This window comes from Columba livia, chromosome 7 (genome assembly GCF_036013475.1).
Source record: "Columba livia isolate bColLiv1 breed racing homer chromosome 7, bColLiv1.pat.W.v2, whole genome shotgun sequence".
NCBI lineage: Eukaryota > Metazoa > Chordata > Aves > Columbiformes > Columbidae > Columba > Columba livia.
The window spans coordinates 30,943,457-30,961,239 of record NC_088608.1 but is presented as its reverse complement, the minus strand read 5'-3'; the positions used below and the strand labels follow the sequence as shown (position 1 = coordinate 30,961,239).

Sequence of the window (17,783 nt, the reverse complement as noted above, 5' to 3'; positions counted from 1 at the left end):
CCACATGTAGTTCACGAACTCACTGCTATCAAACAATAAGCCCTCCCTGACTCAACGGATTAATGCTACAGTGGAAGCTTGATCTGAAAACTACACACAGAAAGAGCAGATATTTGCTGTCCTGTGAAGGAGAAAGATGTGTGTGCTTACAGTGTGTGTGCAGTTAGACTTGGCAGTCCCACTTTAACTTAAAATTCCATTAACTTGTTTCAACTCAATAAAATGTTAAAAATTAGTGATTTTTTTCAAAACATGGCTAATCCAGTCTTATAGTTCACATGTAGTAAAACTTGGCATTAAGCTTTTAGTTCCTACTGCTGGATTCTAAGAAAGGATTTGCATTATACACAGAAATTTAAAGTGAGACCGCATTTACTACCCTGGGTACCAGCGGCCCGTTATCTCAGCATCCTGCTCAATCAACTGATGAACAGAAGCATGCAGAAAAGGAGTTCAAGAAATGTTTCTGCGCAGCACCAAGTGCAGCAGGCATGTGTTCAGTAAGAGCTGTGTTGCTGCTGCTTCAGCTGATTTCTCTTGGTGATGTCTGGTGAGGGCTGGCTGCAAACACGGGCTTCCCCAGGCTGAGACCAGGGAAAGGCTGTTACTCACAGGGAACTCCAGAAGAGGGGCCACACTCGCAAACAGCTGCAGGATAAAGGGCTTGCGATGCAGAATGTAGAACTGGCAGCACGCAAACTCAATCGCTTGGCGTAGCTGTGGATTGCTTTCATAGTCAGCGTATACCTGAGCAAATCACAGAATCACAGAATGTTAGGGATTGGAAGGGACCTCAAAAGATCACCCAGTCCAATCCCCCTGCCGGAGCAGGAACACCCAGATGAGGTTACACAGGAAGGCATCCAGGCAGGTCTTGAATGTCTCCAGAGTGGGAGACTAAAAGGACATGGAAGTACAATTCCATTGCAAGGGCTGTTCATCTCCTGACCCCAGATTGAATCAGCTTCAGCCTTGTCATTCCTGATACGTTTGCCTACCGTGTTTTTAAAGATGGAAATCTGACTACCCTCTCTGGTAATGCATTTTAGGACGAACTACTTTACATAAACTTTTTTTTTTTTTTCTTTTCTGTATTTGTGTTGGGTGTTTTGGGTTTTTTTTTTTTTAATTTCAGTATCTCAAATATCAACAGGATAAAGGGCATACTTACACATTTCAAAGAGAAACTCTACCTTTAACATTTCCAATATTTGTCATCACTCACGTAAGAAGACAACATACAGTTTATCATAAACATTTTGTGTTATTTTCTGTTGCTATTTAAATTGTAGATAATACAATTATTGTATGAAGTGAATATCATTCAGTTTCAATCAGCAAGTAGCAAATCCAGATATTTTATCTATTCCCCAAATTTCAGACATCCCTTGAAGAAAAATCACTGAGAGAGACTCAAGGTCCAAAAATTTTCCAAAAATTTCACTGTTCTGTGTGGAAGTACATAGTAAGGAAAGTAGACATTCTTCTACTTAATGGAAAGAAAAAAAGAAAATGTAGTCATTACTCAAGAAGAAAAGGGAATATAGTCTCGGAAATGCTGATTTGGGCCGTCCCACCCTCATCTGTTGTCTTCCTGGGGCCCCCAAAATCTGTGATCTCACCAGGACTCAGCAGTTTAAAGTTCCTCCATTAACAGCCAGATCTCTAACAAAGTGCTTGCTAGAAACTCTTCCCTCCTATTGTTCATGGAAATGGCTCACCTGTAACATGCTGGGGAGGACCCACTGGTACCCGCTGAGGGAGAAGAGGTGGTTAAAGTGCACGGCTGTGTTGATGACCGTGGCAGCGTACTGCCTCAACAAGGCACTGTCCTCGGGGTGCAGGATCAGGGCACCATTGAAGACATTCAGGAACAGCATGATCTCATCCCCCCAGGGGAACTCGCTGGGCATACCGAGGAACATCTCCTCCAGCAGCTTAATCCACAAGCTTTTCTGAAGAGTGTCCAGACCAAAGAGCTCTTTCCCAGCTGAGGGGAAAAGAGGCAAGAGCAATCAGCTCTGTCCACCACATCCAGCCACACAACGTTCCCAGAGGATAAAGGCCTTTCTAAAGAACCATCCCACAACACTGACCATTGTTCTGCCTTTATAAAATTATTTCACCCATCCTGTACTTCTGGAAGTGCCTCCAGGGCTTGAGCAAACCTTGACTGAAAGCAAAACACATTAATACCAAGAATGGTGAATATCACACAGCTCATTAAATCTGCTCCCCACTAGCTGGAAATTTTCCTCTTAAAAAGTGAAAGCAGATCTGAGCTTGTATGTGCATCATCTGCCACACACAGCCTGAACAGCTGTGTGGATTTATGCTGAATTTATATCCTTCAGGCGGTCCACACATTATGGGACATTGATGCAGAGTTGCAATAATGCTTCTGAAAGTAAGTGCTTACCATCCTGCAACAGTGTCCTGTTTAATCCCCAAGTCAGGCTGGAAACCCTACTTGACTTTCAGAGCAAAGATTTTTAAAAGTGTGTTGTTTCTATATTCCTGCTGCAGAATTTGCCCAGTCTTCATTTGGAGCCCATTACTTCTTCAAAACGGATGGCAAAGGACCCTGAGGAACCCTTTTTAGGTTCAGTTATGCTACTGGACACATTATTTCAGCTGTAGTCTCATTCTTAATTTTAATACATAGTTATAACTTATTCCCATTTGGATCCAAATAAAGTAGCTTTGTCTGGAGGCCACTAACAGCAAAGCCCTTTCTGCTGTTGTGCTTACAAACCAGCAGATATGTATAGTTTTCCTTAGGAAGAGATTTATCACCTTTCAGTAATGCTGCAAGCCCGGATGTTTAAGGCAAATGAAGTGCCTGATAAAAACAGTCTGGGCCCTGTACAACCACAAGAGAAAGCCATCCAAAGGCCATACCTTTGGGATCACTGAAGAGTGAGAACTCAGCATCAATGGCACTTCGGGGAAATGAAGGCAAGCGGAGGAGGTCCTCCTGGAGCATAGATACATGAGACTGCTTGTGGGCAGTAGGGATTTTCTGTGTCAGTGATATGAGGAACAATACCCGGCCCACTTCTTCCAGCTTGCGGGTGAACACCTGAGAGAGAAATAGAGACGAGGATCAGAATCAATCTGATAAAAAAGTTCTTTATAACGTATATGAACTTTGCTAGGTTAGCTTCCAGGTCTTTCTCTGATGGGAGGGATGCTGCACTCATGGCCCAGAAGATCCTGTTGACATTCACAGGGCTAGTGCTGCACTCCTTTGATAGAATTTGTGTGACCACTGCTCTTCAGCCCAGCTCCACAAAAATGGATCATGTTTGTAAAAGGGCTTTTAACAACACTTTCTTTTTCAGTCTTGTGGAGGACCCCGAGTGGTCGTCAAACACTTTGCAACTGTGCCATGTGGTATTTTGTAGATTAATGTAAGCTTTGCCAGTGTGAGCCCCACGGTGGGCAGAGGCAAAACAACTCCAATCTGAAAGCCTCAGAGTTGCAGTTGCTCTCTGCAAGATCTTAGGCTATAGTCAACATGAGGCTGGAATTGTTGTTTATCTTCTGGGTTGAGGTTGGCTCATGTCTAGCCATAGAAAATGTATATGTAGTTGCAAAAGAAAAGCAGTCAATAAAACAAAGACCAGATTCTGAGTTGCTGCAAATGAGCAAAGTCCGGCTGACTTCAGATTAACACCTCTGGTTTACACCAACTGGGAAACAGAGTTCCATTCTACCAGCCTCCTTTGAGTTTCTGACTGGTGAGACTAGTCAGGCTAGCTATTTTATTTTGATGCCAAAAGGAACCATAAGGCAGAGTGATGCCCAGTAGCAGAAGCAACTGTCCTTGGAAGCAGATTCAAGACAGCTCTTAGCTACTGGGATGAAGCCAAAACTTGAAGCATGTGGCTTAACATGTGACCAAGCTCAGCTTCCCATGTCCCGCAGTTGCTATGACCTTGCTCTGAAGTGCACTCAGCCTAGAATTGAGTGCTCCATCAATCAACAGTAAAGCCATGGAAGTAAATCCATGGATTGCTGCTCTGTGGGTAGGCTCTACAGTGCCATTTCGTTTGCTGAAGCTGGATTCTGTCCAGCAACTCCTTGCATGGCTACAGAGAGGCTGGTAGATGCTTGATTTAAGTGTTACCTTAGAAATATTTTGGTCTCTGTGTACTCTAAATAGAAAAATGTGGAATGCAAAATAATGCTCTGAAAAAACTGGACAGGCCATTTAAATCTTTTTGGGTCAAGTAGGGCATATCCAACTCATTTATTTAGGATGTGGGACACAACTCCTAGAACAAGAGTGAGAATAATTTCTGTCAGAGAAGCAACCAAAATGATCACAAATAATTCCAGATTTTTAGAGACTTCCTACCGACAGATGCAGCACATGGAACATTTCCCTATGCAGTACCATACGCATATGAGACAGCATTAACTATAGTTTCCATTATTTTAGCTGCTAGTACCTCTTAAGCAGCTTTATAGCTGGTTCTTATAACCTGTCCTGATATTTTCCTGCCCCTGCACTCACATTGCTAGGGACACAACTACAGTAGTTATTTTTTGGCTAGAATAATGCAACTGTTATTACCCAACTCATGCTGTTTAACCACATTCCCTCTGTCCCCTTTTCATTTCCCGCGTATTATCCTCCTTTGCAGACATAGCTAGAAAAACTTTTCACTAAACACTCAACTCTGTGCAACTGAGACAACTTTGCTTTTGTGGAAAACAAAGTGTGCAGCTTCTACAGGTAGAGTGAGTTCAATACCATAGTCCTAATGTCTAAATAAATGATACTTGTAGGGGTTTGCAGCACATTAAAGGCACTGCCAGTTCAGTTAGGGTTTAGTTCCTAAGGGAGAGTTCCTGGGAGCTGCACAACATTAGCAGGATTGGACAGGTTATCAGGCTGGAAGATGGAGAGGACAGTGCTGTTCTGAGGGCAGATATTCCCTTGATGAAACAATTGCTACTGCTGTGCCTCTGGGAGTTGCTGTGGTAACAGACAAGCATCTGAGAGCAGGACAAGGAAGAGAGGCAGGTAATATTGTCTACAGTAAGAGGAGAGAAAGGAAGGCAGAACAGATAATTCCTGCTCCACAGCCAGAGGTCATGTTAAAGAAAGGAATCAGCAACTTTCAAAGCTGAGGCAATGGAAGCTCTTCTTGGCAAATATAGGAAAATGCAAAATGATCCACCTATAAGAAGCTGGCCGGAGAGAGCAGGAGGGAATTCACATTGCATTCTTTGACTCTTCTTGAAACACTACACACCTGCCCAATGGCACCAGGGCAGATTTCATGCCAAGCGCTATTTCTGCAGCAAAGATCTCTATCTGTATGCAGCATGAGCGAAGGCCTTTGAAGGGAAAAAAAAAAAAAACACAAACGTTTGTTTCTGGGCAGAGGTGTTCGGTGACAGTAAGATACCTGCTTCTGAATGAGCTCTTGACCCTTTTCTGGATGCATCTGCACCAGGTTGAGCTGAGGAGAAACTGACCTCCGGAAAGGATAAATGTCACGGACGTAGGTCTGCCAGGAAAGGAAACAAGTGTATTTTAAACAAATGTAATTGTAACAGCATCATTCAACAGAACTGAATAAAAGGCCCCCTAGCTCTTTCTGAAGCTTTTGGGCAGGGGCTTTCAGATAGTGTCAGACATCATGGAAGAGCATAAACAGAAGAGAAATTTGATCTTTTGTAGGAAACCTAGACATTAATGACTTAAGAGCAAGGGTCTTCCACTTCTGCCTCTTCCCTCTTCTGTCAAAATACAGTCTTTCACCACACAAAAATAAACACCCAAGATGTGGTGCCCACAGGATAGAATTATTTCTATTTATGGGCTGCTTGTTCTCCTTTAAATAACCTTGATATTTAAAATGGGATAAGACGGAAAGAACAAAGCTATCTGGACACCTGACCTTTGCCTTACCTTGTTGTAATGAATAAGATTCCATCGCTTATCCATTAAAAAGTAATGAGAAGACTGCGTTTCGGGTATGTTAAAAAACTCCAAGCACTCCTGAAAAGGAAGAAAGAAAAACACCCTGTTACTTATTAGCTGTCTTGTACAAAGACCACAACATCCAAAATAAAAATATCCAGCTAATAACATATAAAGGCACAAGCCTGTATGCCTCAGTCAGGCTCTTACACTGTTCTAGCACTAATTCTTAATTTCTCTTTTTATACATAAACTACATGAATATGTTTGTGATAATCAAGGCATGCTGATATCACAATCCTGAAGACTGTTATTTATTTCAATGTCTTCATATCCCACATATTTGTCTGGCTATATAAGCCTCATGGGTATTGCCATTTCCATTTCCACCCTATGTGTTCATCAAGCATTGGTGATAAGTGATATACAGAGACAAAGTTCCAATCTTTCAAAGCAGAGAGATGTGTGATGCCCATTAAAATTTAACATAGTTGGACAAACTGAAGGCTTTTGCAAACCCATTTCCTAAGGGAAATGGACTTCACATCTCCTAGATTTCAAGATGTAACCATGGCTACTGAACCATCAGTTTCACTCTGATCTTGATCATTCTATTTAGTCTTTAGTGTTGATAAAACCAAATATTTAAATGATTTATGTATTTATCCAAAGAACAGTATATGGCAAATACCCAACAAACTGCCATGTTTTCAAATGTAGTTGCATTTGTGGGGTTTTGGCTGTCTGTGAGGTCAGGGTTTTGCTGCTATCCTTTAATATGGGATCCTGTTTATTGCAACCAAGCTGTCCTCACAGGGGCACAGAAATACCTGTCAGCAAAGCTTCCCAACACTGGAACAGATGATCAGGCCAAATGTATTGCTGTCATACAGGTATGGCAGGTACTTGTACTATGGAGCATTTTGTCTGCTTCAAAAACCCACTCCTACCTTCAGAAGAGCCTCAAACTGTGTGTCCTCATGGACTGGTAACTGAGTTGGGATGTCACATTCATTCTGTCCATGCACGACAAGGGTTTTTGTGCCTAAGGAAGAAAATAAGTTGCATTCTCCCTGGCCTTTTAAACTCAATTTCAAAAGACTGCACGTGGAGGAAAAGTGATAGTTAAAATGCATTCCTGGACAGGCAGACAATGCCAGTCCTGTCTGGAATCCATTATGTAGTGTTAGCATAGTCTCACACTTCCACGGTTAATGAGAAATTGATCTATTCCTAAATGATGAGATGGCTTTAGCAGCAACTGTCACCCTGAGGAAGGAACAAACATAAAAGGTCAAATCTGTTTTTCAGCAAGATATCTCTTGCTTGACTCACAATGTCCTAGGCTCATAGTATGTTCTTCTTGGGCTCTCTCTAGACTTAAATGAGAGGTTGCATCAAATCAAATTCAGTCTGAATGCTACAATCTTACAATTATCATGCTGACAAACTTTCACAGCCCAACTGGCACAAAGCTCTGGATGAAAAAGACTGTTCTAATTCACTTTCTGTTTACTTCTCTTAGAGCTCTTAAAGTGGCTTTGTGAGACACAGGGAAACAGAGGTGGAATTTACTGACTGAATCCTCAACTCAAGGAAAACTGACTTAGAATGTACAACCACTTGTAGCATTTCTTTTCATATCCAGTTTTGACAGATTTCCTTTTTGGTAGGGGTCATGAACTTGAAAATGAAGATTAAAGACTCATTTCTTATACCTGGCATTGAGGCAGTCACCAGCAGCTTCACTTCACACTGTTCCTTCTTCATAGTCTGTTTGAGATCCTTGAAGAAGAGTCCTTCTACATAACCCACCACTTCCCAAAGGAAGGTAAGCGTGGCAGAAATGGCATCCATGCCCCACTCACATGGAGTGCGTACAAAATACATTATCAGTCCTACCTGCAGGTAATAAGTAAGAGGAATATCAGGTTATACACACCCTTGTGCAGAGAATTGTATAGACATAGAACAAGAATATTGTTCTTCAACCTTTCTTCACTCAGAGGAAATAAACTCATTAAACTTACATCCTGAAAGTTTATACATAATACAGAACAATCTACCTGTACTATTCTTCCTTTTTCTAGAGAGGATGAGGGTTGGGAGCAAAAATTACTGTTGCAGCCCAGCCTTAAAATCCATTGTAGACGAGGAAAAGGGAGAACCTCTGCAGTTAGAAACTTGCTGTGCCTTCTGCTCTGGTGTGCTGCCACACAGACAACTCGCAAACACAGAGGGCTCCTGGAGCAGTATACATCTTGTCCATTTCATCTCCTAACTGCAGCAAATGCATTTTCCACAATCTTAAAATAAGCTGCCAGATAGACTGTCTAAGAGCAAAGCACTTCCTGAATCAAAATGAAGTAAAATAATTAAAGTTTCTGGCACTGGGATTCTTCTATTGGTCTACAACTCATTGTGGTTCAGTTCAGAAATCCATGACAGGTTGCTTACAGGCTTAATAAAAAGGTAAATGTTCCTTTGCCTCTGCCTAGAAGGGGTAACTTGCACCCACAGCCAGAACCAGATACGACCTATACAGGAAAAGTTAAGAACACTTATTTCCTTGCAGATTGTGACATTTTAGGACAAATGCAGGCAGAGATGAGATCCTGTGCTGTGTAGTGAATCCACAAGCTACTCACCAAATAGTTAAAAAGGATATGAGATGTTTGGGCAGGGAAGTCTCCAATGTTCAACAAAAGCTTCCTTAACATGTACATCAGCTCATCCTGGAAGAAGAGTAAACATTTTTTCTTTCCATCACAAAATGTAGAATGGATTTCTCCCTTTTGTTTTCTCTGGTTTTATTTCTTGCTATTTTTCCATAGTCCCTTGTTCAACTCTGTCTCTTGGTGTATGAAGTAGAACTACGTGCCTGTGTCTGCTCCCACATTTCCCAAAACAAGGCTTAGGGCACAGCACCCAGGGTCACTGTCTGTCTTTTTTATTTCAGAGAGGCCAATACTTCCTATTGCAATTTGTAGTAATTGTAGCATCCTGATTCTGCACTCTTCTCCCTGTGATAATCCCTGTGCTGTTTATCACAACTAATGACTGTTCAGATGATCTGTGAAATCTAGTTCAGCTTAACTCAACAGCTGTGGCTGCTGGGTAGGAAGCACAGACAGAATCTAACTTTTCTTCCTTTAGAGGGTGCCTGCTTTAAATGTAGACAAATACACTTCTTACAGTGGGAAGGAGGTGCAGAGGGGAAGGAATCTCAGTGTCAGCTAAGGACAGACAGACTGCATCTAAATTCCTTCTATGGCCCTCATCCTTTCAACCCACAGCAGATTTGAGTGAGTGTTATGGTCATGAATATGCATAGGATATTGCCATGCCAATGATGCATCTGCTGAAAGCTTCCACTTCTTCTCTGTCTTCTGTACTCACAGTTGTATTAGGCCTATGAAGAGATGGTAAAACAGCAGGCTATGATAGCTCAGAGGTCTCTGAGGGCAGACAGCATATGGCTTCCTTCTCATACAAACAGAAGTGACTCTCTGAACTTAAATGGAAGTTTTGGGGACTATGGTTGAGAAGTCTCTGGAATAGTGAGGCTACTGAGACCTGGTCACTCAAGGACCTGGAAAGCAGCCTCCTCTGGCCTTTCTTGAGGTTTAATATTCATTTTGTAGTCAGTTCTTAGGCAGGGGCTTGAAAGATAAGGACAGTGATATTATTGGTATTGTACTGACTTTTATTTAGTCAGAACTCATATGCCGTTCTTCCATAAAGCTTAGCCATGGCACTAGACAGAGATGTAATAAGGCAATAAGAGACAAGGCCACCCCTATCTTTCAGAGAAAGCTGAACAGTGGCACGGGTGAGGCAATACTGCCTGTGTTAGATAGAAAGGGTTCTGCTTCACTAGGTAGCTGTTCAAAGCTTGGCTTAGAGCAAGTCAGATCCTTAGTGGTGGCAAATCAGCTATGTCCCACTTACATTAGTGGGCAGAGATTTAAGCCAACTGACGATATGGCCTAAAGACTTTGAGCTATGTTATAATTGCAAATGTTCTTCTCCAGTGAAGCCCACAAAGCAATTCTGCTTGCAGCTGTGTTCCTCTGCTCTAGGTAACACAGATACGGACTGGGGAGAGGCTGAGTTTACCTGTCGGTTGCTGATTGTGAGCTTCTCTAGGAAATGGCGCAGAACTGTAGAGGGGTCTTCAATTAAGCAGTTCCACAGGACTTGCTGAGCAACAGCGCTTACTGTAAAAGAGAAAGAAAACAAAGTCAAAACTGTCTCCTTGGAAAAGCCTTGAACTGGTGCACTTAGACACAGAGGTACCTAACCTTCTGCCACAATCGTCATTTTTGTACTGAAACACACAGGAGCCTCTGTGAGGCACTAGGATTTCTGGTCACCAGCATGGTCATCTTTAGCAATAATTCTCTAGCTACTGGTGATATGGCAGGAAGCACTTCACCACTGTAGTCAGAGGAATAATAAAGAAATAGCTACTTGGATTCACAAATCCAGATGGACAAATCCAGCAATTAAAAACCATAAATTAATGTACTCTTTTGTCCATGCATAGAAGTTCAATTTTATGGTGATTCATTGAGTGATTTTATCTGGTATTAGTGAACTGTATTAGATAGTCAGCAGGGAACTGTGTTGACAATCATCTCCTCAAAGTGTAATTAATTGCAATCCTGTGAAGATTAACAACAAAAGAGAAATATTCATTATATTTTTTCAGTACTCAGTTCCTGATCACAAAATGATACATACATTATTTAGGTGGCTGGCTACATCCACCCAAAACTGAATACAAAATGCAACGGAAAGTTCAACATGCAATCAGCTGACATGATGAATGATGAGAAAGGAAGTGCAACAGTCCACCATCTATGAACATTTTAGAGAAACTAATACAGAAAAATGCATTATTACTTTACAAGTACATCACAAATCATAACCAAAATGTTCAAGCTGTATATAGGCAGATTTCTGTTTGTCATAGGATCAAATAAATGTTGGTGGTAATGCACAACTAGAGGTCTCCTCCTGCTTGGAGGAGGACTGTCACTAACTCCAGATTATGTTGACCATGGCTTTGACTAGCCAAGGCTTGATAACTGCTGTGGATGGAGAATCCATCCACACTATGCTTCTGGTTATAAAGTTTCTTCTGAATTTCTAACCTGAACATCCCAAGTTGCAATCTTTAAGCTAGAGTTCCTCCTTTGTTTCTTTTTTGTCACACCAAAGAAGCCCAACTTCTGCAATCACTCCTCACACAACACCTGCTTTAGGTCTCTTGCCACCCTGGTATTCACCCCCCCAGAGTCTTTTCAGCTTCTCAATATCCTTCTTGAATTGGGGGGCTTTTTGGGTGCCACAAAAGAGCAAAAAACCCTCAAAACCAAACACAAACTGTGGAGAAAAAAGGAAAAACCCTTCAAAGTAATATTTCCATTGTGAATCTACTTTGAAATAGTTTGTGAGGATTTAATATATTACTAATTAACTTTTTAACAAAGATATATACTCATAACAACATATAGCACATAACACCAGTAGGAAACAAGAGCTGAGAGCGAACACAAGGTTGATACACCTCTTTTCCACTTTAGTTATGGCACCTAACAAACGTAAGCCATGCTTGAGCAAGAATCACTTGAAATTAAATCTAGGTCAGTACCAGCTACTCCGTCCTCCCGGACTTCTCCATCTTCCATCAAATGGACAATGGGGAGCACTGCTGCACAAATGCATGCTGGAAACACAGCCTGAGGGGGTTGTGGCACATGATGGTTTGGAGTATGCTCTGTAGTGTGTTCTTCATCTGGAGCAGGAAGAAGAGAAGGCGGCAAGTGTCAGTAAATAAGCTGTGATATTATCCAGCCAGGTTAGATAAATATTTATGTTGGGTGCTGTACAAAATGATAGGTTGTCTGATCACTTTGCAAATGTGGCAGGTTTACTGCTGTCTCCAAGAAGAAACTGGGCCTCCAGCCACTTTTTTGATCAGGAATTTTCATTGTAAATATATGTTTTTTCAATTTACATTTATCTTCTTGTAGGGAACCCATTTTCTTTTTGATGAAATCCCATTTCATTACCATTTTTCAGCCAGAGTGCTCTCTGTAGCACGATTCTCTAAATGAAACATGAGAAATAAGGGATGACATTGTGACAGCAGGGGTGAATAAAATAATGCAGGGCAGTAATTTATTATGAAGTGGCTCCAGCTTGGGAATACATTCAGCAAAAAGAAATGCCACCAGCTTTATAGGTCAACAGGAAAGGCTTCCAGTGAATGATATCCTAGAAACGGATACTCTGAATTCAACCCACCTTCTGCACTGACTGCTGAGCGCACTGACCAGACAGAACCACGGCGGAAAGAATAGTTCCTGTGAGATGTACTGGAGGTGCAGGAAGGACTCACAGAGAGACGGCGGGAGGCCAGGTTGGCAACTTCTTCTACTGACAAAGAGAAAGGGAAATGTCAATCCAGATCTAACTCACAGACTGTAGGGAACTTTCTGAAGGACAGCACTTACAATCAAATTGGAACACTGAAAAGTCAACGCAGGTAACACTCAAAAGGCACAATTTAAAATCTATAAAGATCAGACAGATAGGTAATTTATTCATGCTTTGGGAATCAGCAGAGCATTCTTGATAAGAGTGTTGAGTGCTTTGGTGAGCCACATTGTAACTGAGTTGGCTCTATACTTCTTTTCATCTATATCCTGTTAACCATCATGCTTGCCAGTGCTTAGTTTTCCCTAAGAACTGTGCTTTCTGCTCACAGACTTCCCAATGTGTGTTCAGATCTGAACATCACTGTACTTACCTAATGGCACATACCTTGAATGCCTTTAATGAAATCTTTGTACTCTCTTAGCTGAGACCAATGAAAACCCTCACCCTCACTAAGCTTTTCATGAATCATGTCATGTAACTTTGGCCATATGAAAGTTTGGTATTGAGGCTGAGCTGGTCATCTAGGCTCCCCAGCTAGTCACCATAAACGTAGAAAACCCCAGGGTCAATTGTGTATTAAGAGAGATACTGTCAAACAGTCATTCCTCCCACCATTTCATTATTAAAGGGCGGCAGGTGCTCTCACGTTCCTGGAATGCCATTCCTGACCCTGGAGCACACCTTCTTCTTCCTGCTCCGAGCTTGGTGTGCAGGTTGGCTCATAGCAGGCCTCCTGAGTGATGGGGATGGCAGTGATGAGACTGGCTTCCCGGCCCAGGCGTTTCTTCTCTTCCTCCTGCTGCAGGTTCTTCAGGATATGCTCTGCTCGCTGATGGGAACGTGATACAGCTCTGGCTGAAAACGACTTCTGTAAGGAAGCAAAGAGAGGAAACACAGCCTGAAGCTGTTAGTTAACATACACACATACTGCATTTTCTGCCAGAGACCTTGGTGACATTCAGCAGTTCAGTTTCTAAATATGAATCAGACTAGTGCTAGCTGAACAGAGATTCACCAGGAGACTCCTCTTGGAGCTATGTCTGCAATAAGCCTTGGTGCAGACTTCTCCCAAGAGACACCACATGAACCAGTGCAGAGAAAATCATCTGTCACACAGTTCAAGTGAACTAATGTTCTCTTGGAGAGAGAACAACTGTGTGCTCCTAAGATCTGAGTTACTATCTCTCACAGGGATATGATATGCAGTACAGTACCTCAGTGGACAAACAGAAAAGCCTTTTGTGCATGTAGAAAATTCTGTGTGCCCTACATGGACAGCGTACTACATTTTTCCCAGCTGAGGAAGACATGAAAACTCAGTTTAGCCCACATCTTTTGGCTATAGCTTTAGCTTCCCCCATGCCGCTATAGAACCAAAACAGTGCTTACTCTCATGATGTCTATGCTTACCGACTGATCTTCATTTATAGGATCTTGCACACTCCCACTGCACTGAGGAACCCATGGGGGGTCAAACATTGGCACAGATGGCATCCCCAGGACAGGAGAAGGCAGAGTGAAGTTTATACTTGGAGGAGGGATCTAACAAAAACATGGAAGACATTTTGTTACAACAGACTATTATTAGTGTCAGTACTGCTAATTAATGAGCACAAACACCCAAGACATTAATTACCTCTGCACATTTTTCCCAACTCCATATCGCACTACACTGCAACACTACATATGACAGATTTTCTTTCTTCCTTTCATCCTTTCTTCCTCCTCTGATGTTTCTCCTGACCTGTGTCCTCATCACACTCTCTCCCATTTTATATAGGAGTTCTACGCATCATCTCCCCCACAAGTGTGACTTACACGACCATTTTTTCTCTAAAGAGATTTTCAGGCAATTTCATGCCAGCATGTCATCACACATCTTTCCCACCAGGCAAGCTGTAAGTGGCAACTTTGTGTTTCATGTGTCCCACCTACCTTAAAGATCTGCTGTGCTCCCTCCTCCATCCTTGGCCAGACTTGATACCTAAACCTCCAGAGTGTGTGAAATTTGAGAATGGCATTCAGTCTTTGCACTGTCTCTGGGTGATGAAATTCGGACATCAGCATGTCAGAAACGGCCTCTGGCACTTTCACAGCACACAGCAGGAACATGGCAGCTGCACAGAGAGAACATCTGATCATCTCGTTTCCTTAATAATGTGTTTATTTGGCAGAGAAAAACTGCAGCTGTTTTATACAACACCCCCCCAAAAGAAACCTATTATTGGCTCCAGAAATGAGATCAGCAGTCTACAAGACCTAGCAAAAATTGTACTGCTTCATGAAACCAATCATGTGTGATTCTACCTTTTGGAGCCACACAGCATTTCATGTGATTCTTGTAAAAGGTTCTGGAAAACCTGCTTTTAAAACAAAACACAGCTTTTCTCTTCTCACTAAAACCCAGTCATGGTTAGTTTCAAATAAGAAGCATCTCTTGACATAAAAGGAGCAATTCAGTTTGGCTTTCAAAGATCCATCTTCCAAGTCTTTTTTGTGATGATTAATAAAGTCTGGTTTAATAGAAGCTCAACCATCCCCTCAGAGCAGGAGGCAGTGCCCCAGTAGAGGTCTCATCTGTATATTTTCAGAGATAAAACCAAAAAGAAAAGTTCTTAGTTAAATGGTCACTGTGCAATGATCACAATGTGATTCCAGAGAAAATGAAGTTGCTATGGATTGAGAGACAAAGGACCAGACCACAATGGAAAACAGCACACTAGAAGTTGAGCTGGCCCAGAGTTGTTTCACTGGAGCATATTGGAATATAAACAGACACAGTCTAAGTCCAGACTGATGGAGGCCAATTAATTTACAAGGGTATTTGAGGGGCATTGAACAGGAAACAAAAGCAGGGGGAACAGTGTTGCTGTGGGAGTTCAGTGGGTGTCAGAGAGTTGCCCACGGCTTCTGTGACCAGTAGCTCACCACATATCACTAGAGACAATTTCTCTAGATTTGGTGGCTGTTCTTTCATAGTAGAAAGAGGACATTTGCCATTGTGTTTGCCTCAACAGTTTTCCAGAAGGTGCCAGGCATGAGAGCTGTGCTGATGGGAGGCAGTCTGAACACCTGCAGAAAAACAAGGACTGCCTCAGTCCTGCCTTGCCCTGCAAAGGCTCCCATTCCGGCTCCACAGTCCCGATCCAAATCTATAGGGACCCTTCTGTTTCACTAGCTCAGAGAACCTTCTACTCTTTGATGTGTTCAATGTAAGTATGTCAAATCTTAACAGGACTGATATGAAAGCGTGAGCTCATACTGAAGTAACCAAAAAAGAAATGCAGTCTTGGAAGGGGTCAGTAGATGGTGCTGTTGTACACTAATACAAGTGTTCATGAATGTAATTTGTGCTGGGGATGAAATTATTCTTGCTACTGAAAAAGCTATTACAGAACCTTTTAATTCTCCCTTCAGGAAGCGGAGAAAGAGGAAGATGTATCTCAGAGGCTGCTCCTCATTAGGAAATTCAACGAAGCTTTGTTCCCTTCCATGTGAGCCATGGTAAGTTTTTGGTAAGAGAAAAGGAGTATCCAAAATTATTCCCCCAGAAAGGGACTTTGAATGCATTTGAGTGCAATTTCAGGCAGCTTGTTTCTCTTATTTTGCTTCTTTCTCTTCCTGTCTGCACACTTGGCCTTGGAAAGGGAAAGGTGAAGGGGAGAGCACAGAGAAGACCTGTGTATTGAAGAAGAGCACTTTGCACTGGTAGACCAGATGCAAAGTGAGAGAAGCAGAACTGGAGAAGAACATGAGATGTGGAGTCAAACAGTGGACTTCATGGCAGAATTCATTGCCAGCTGTGGAAAATGAAGGACTGGTAAGCTAAACTGAAGTGTGGTGAAAAGGGGTGAGAGGCCCAAGGAGCACTTTAAAACTCTTGCATTGTTAGAAGGCTTTGAAAAAATGCCTGTAATTTAATCTCCAGTGTAAGAACACCTGTGAGGGCTTCCTTAACTGCACAAATCTGGGGAAGACGGCAATCTTTAAGCCATTTCCTTGGGTGCTGACGGAGAAGAAAGGTAGAATTTGAAAGTTGTGGGAAATTGGCTCACAAATTTTATTAGTTTATGTTTTGTTTAAGCAATCTGTGTGTTGCGTGTGAGGGATGTTCACACTTTCTATGGTTGTGGCTCATGATTTCTGAACATCTGGCATTAACACACACTCGCTATGAGTGTTTGGACAGGACAATAAGAGTAGAAGGGTCACCCTGTGTCATTTCATCTAATCCCTTTCACAAAATCTTACAGCTGAGTGCATTTTCCTCTCTTTTCTGGTGGTTATAAGTCTTCTGTCTTCAAGGTGAAAGAAGTCATAAAGAGTTCATACTCATCTTTAAGCTACTGTGGCTTAAATAATTCTTCCTCATCTGGTCTGCTATATTTCTGGAGAGCAACAGCATCCCCTCCCAGTCTTCACCTGAATCCATTAAAGAAATATCTTCATCATATAGGTTCTTCCTTCTTCCTCTTATCCTAATAGTCTTTAATTGTACCTCTCCCATGTAAATGTCTCTTCAGTGACCAGAATTGTGCATGGATGTACCACTTCATAGGTAATTTTAAAACGTGTTTTACAACAGCATTAAGAGTTTGAATCTCTAATGAAATGCCTCTTCTGACACATCCTATTGTTTCCACAGCTGAATTCTGAATTCTGCACAGTCAGTCAGTCATCTTCTGGCCAAACCTATATCAATTCCATGGGAGAAGATCCAAGCTCATAAGAGAACAATTCCTCTTATTAGTTTGCAAGGGCATAATCTTATGCTTTGTAGTAATAAATTTCATCCCATGTCTGGAATTTCTTTTTCAAGGTAATACTCTCACAGGTATATGATATTCTAATATTTTGTCTTAAAGATGCCTCTCAACCATGTGTCATCAACAAATGCCATTTGCACAACTGAGTACCAAATGGAAACAGAAAATTTAGATAAACACCACATCATTATACTACTTATTGAGCAACACTGCTGTCTCCATGCAACATGAGAATTTTCCTTGCAGTAAACCAGAGGAGCTATGACAGTTCCACTCTCACCCCCTTTTTCTGTTCTTCTATCAGCCTTTAACTGGTACTAACAATTTGCATGAGGCAACATACAAAATACTTCATTAAACTCTGGATAGATTAGATCACCGTTTCTTCTACCTAGAAAACCTAGCTAAACACAAATACTAGTTTTGATGCTCTCTAATCACCCACCACAACCAGGGTCAGAGATTGCCTTCTTGACCACCTCTTTTGTACTGGGCACAAAAACACATGAAGGTCTATGAAAACCAAACAGCTTCCAAGAAACTCTTGGTGTCATGAGGACTTCTCTACTATAAAGCTGTTGTGCAAGGCCCTGTGATCCACTGTGAGCTGTGTGGTGAGGGTAGCC

General features: G+C 41.9%; 1 protein-coding gene across 20 annotated transcripts in view; it reads right to left on the bottom strand.

Moving 5' to 3' along the window:
• The window catches only part of UNC80 (unc-80 homolog, NALCN channel complex subunit), a 137,807-nt gene that overhangs the window by 38,220 nt on the left and 81,804 nt on the right, over window positions 1-17,783 (bottom strand). For 18 of the 20 annotated variants that reach the window (XM_065068973.1, XM_065068979.1, XM_065068975.1 and 15 more), the window contains 14 exons: window positions 14,327-14,508; window positions 13,802-13,933; window positions 13,073-13,259; window positions 12,257-12,388; window positions 11,601-11,744; window positions 10,061-10,161; window positions 8,590-8,676; window positions 7,660-7,843; window positions 6,892-6,986; window positions 5,930-6,019; window positions 5,424-5,525; window positions 2,902-3,082; window positions 1,722-1,990; window positions 613-747 (listed from right to left, as the gene is read on the bottom strand). In XM_065068973.1, coding sequence (XP_064925045.1) covers window positions 613-747; window positions 1,722-1,990; window positions 2,902-3,082; window positions 5,424-5,525; window positions 5,930-6,019; window positions 6,892-6,986; window positions 7,660-7,843; window positions 8,590-8,676; window positions 10,061-10,161; window positions 11,601-11,744; window positions 12,257-12,388; window positions 13,073-13,259; window positions 13,802-13,933; window positions 14,327-14,508 — 2,021 coding nt within the window. The remainder of the gene's footprint in view (window positions 1-612; window positions 748-1,721; window positions 1,991-2,901; window positions 3,083-5,423; window positions 5,526-5,929; window positions 6,020-6,891; window positions 6,987-7,659; window positions 7,844-8,589; window positions 8,677-10,060; window positions 10,162-11,600; window positions 11,745-12,256; window positions 12,389-13,072; window positions 13,260-13,801; window positions 13,934-14,326; window positions 14,509-17,783) is intronic. The other 2 variants (XM_065068974.1, XM_065068990.1) reach the window with 1 other exon arrangement.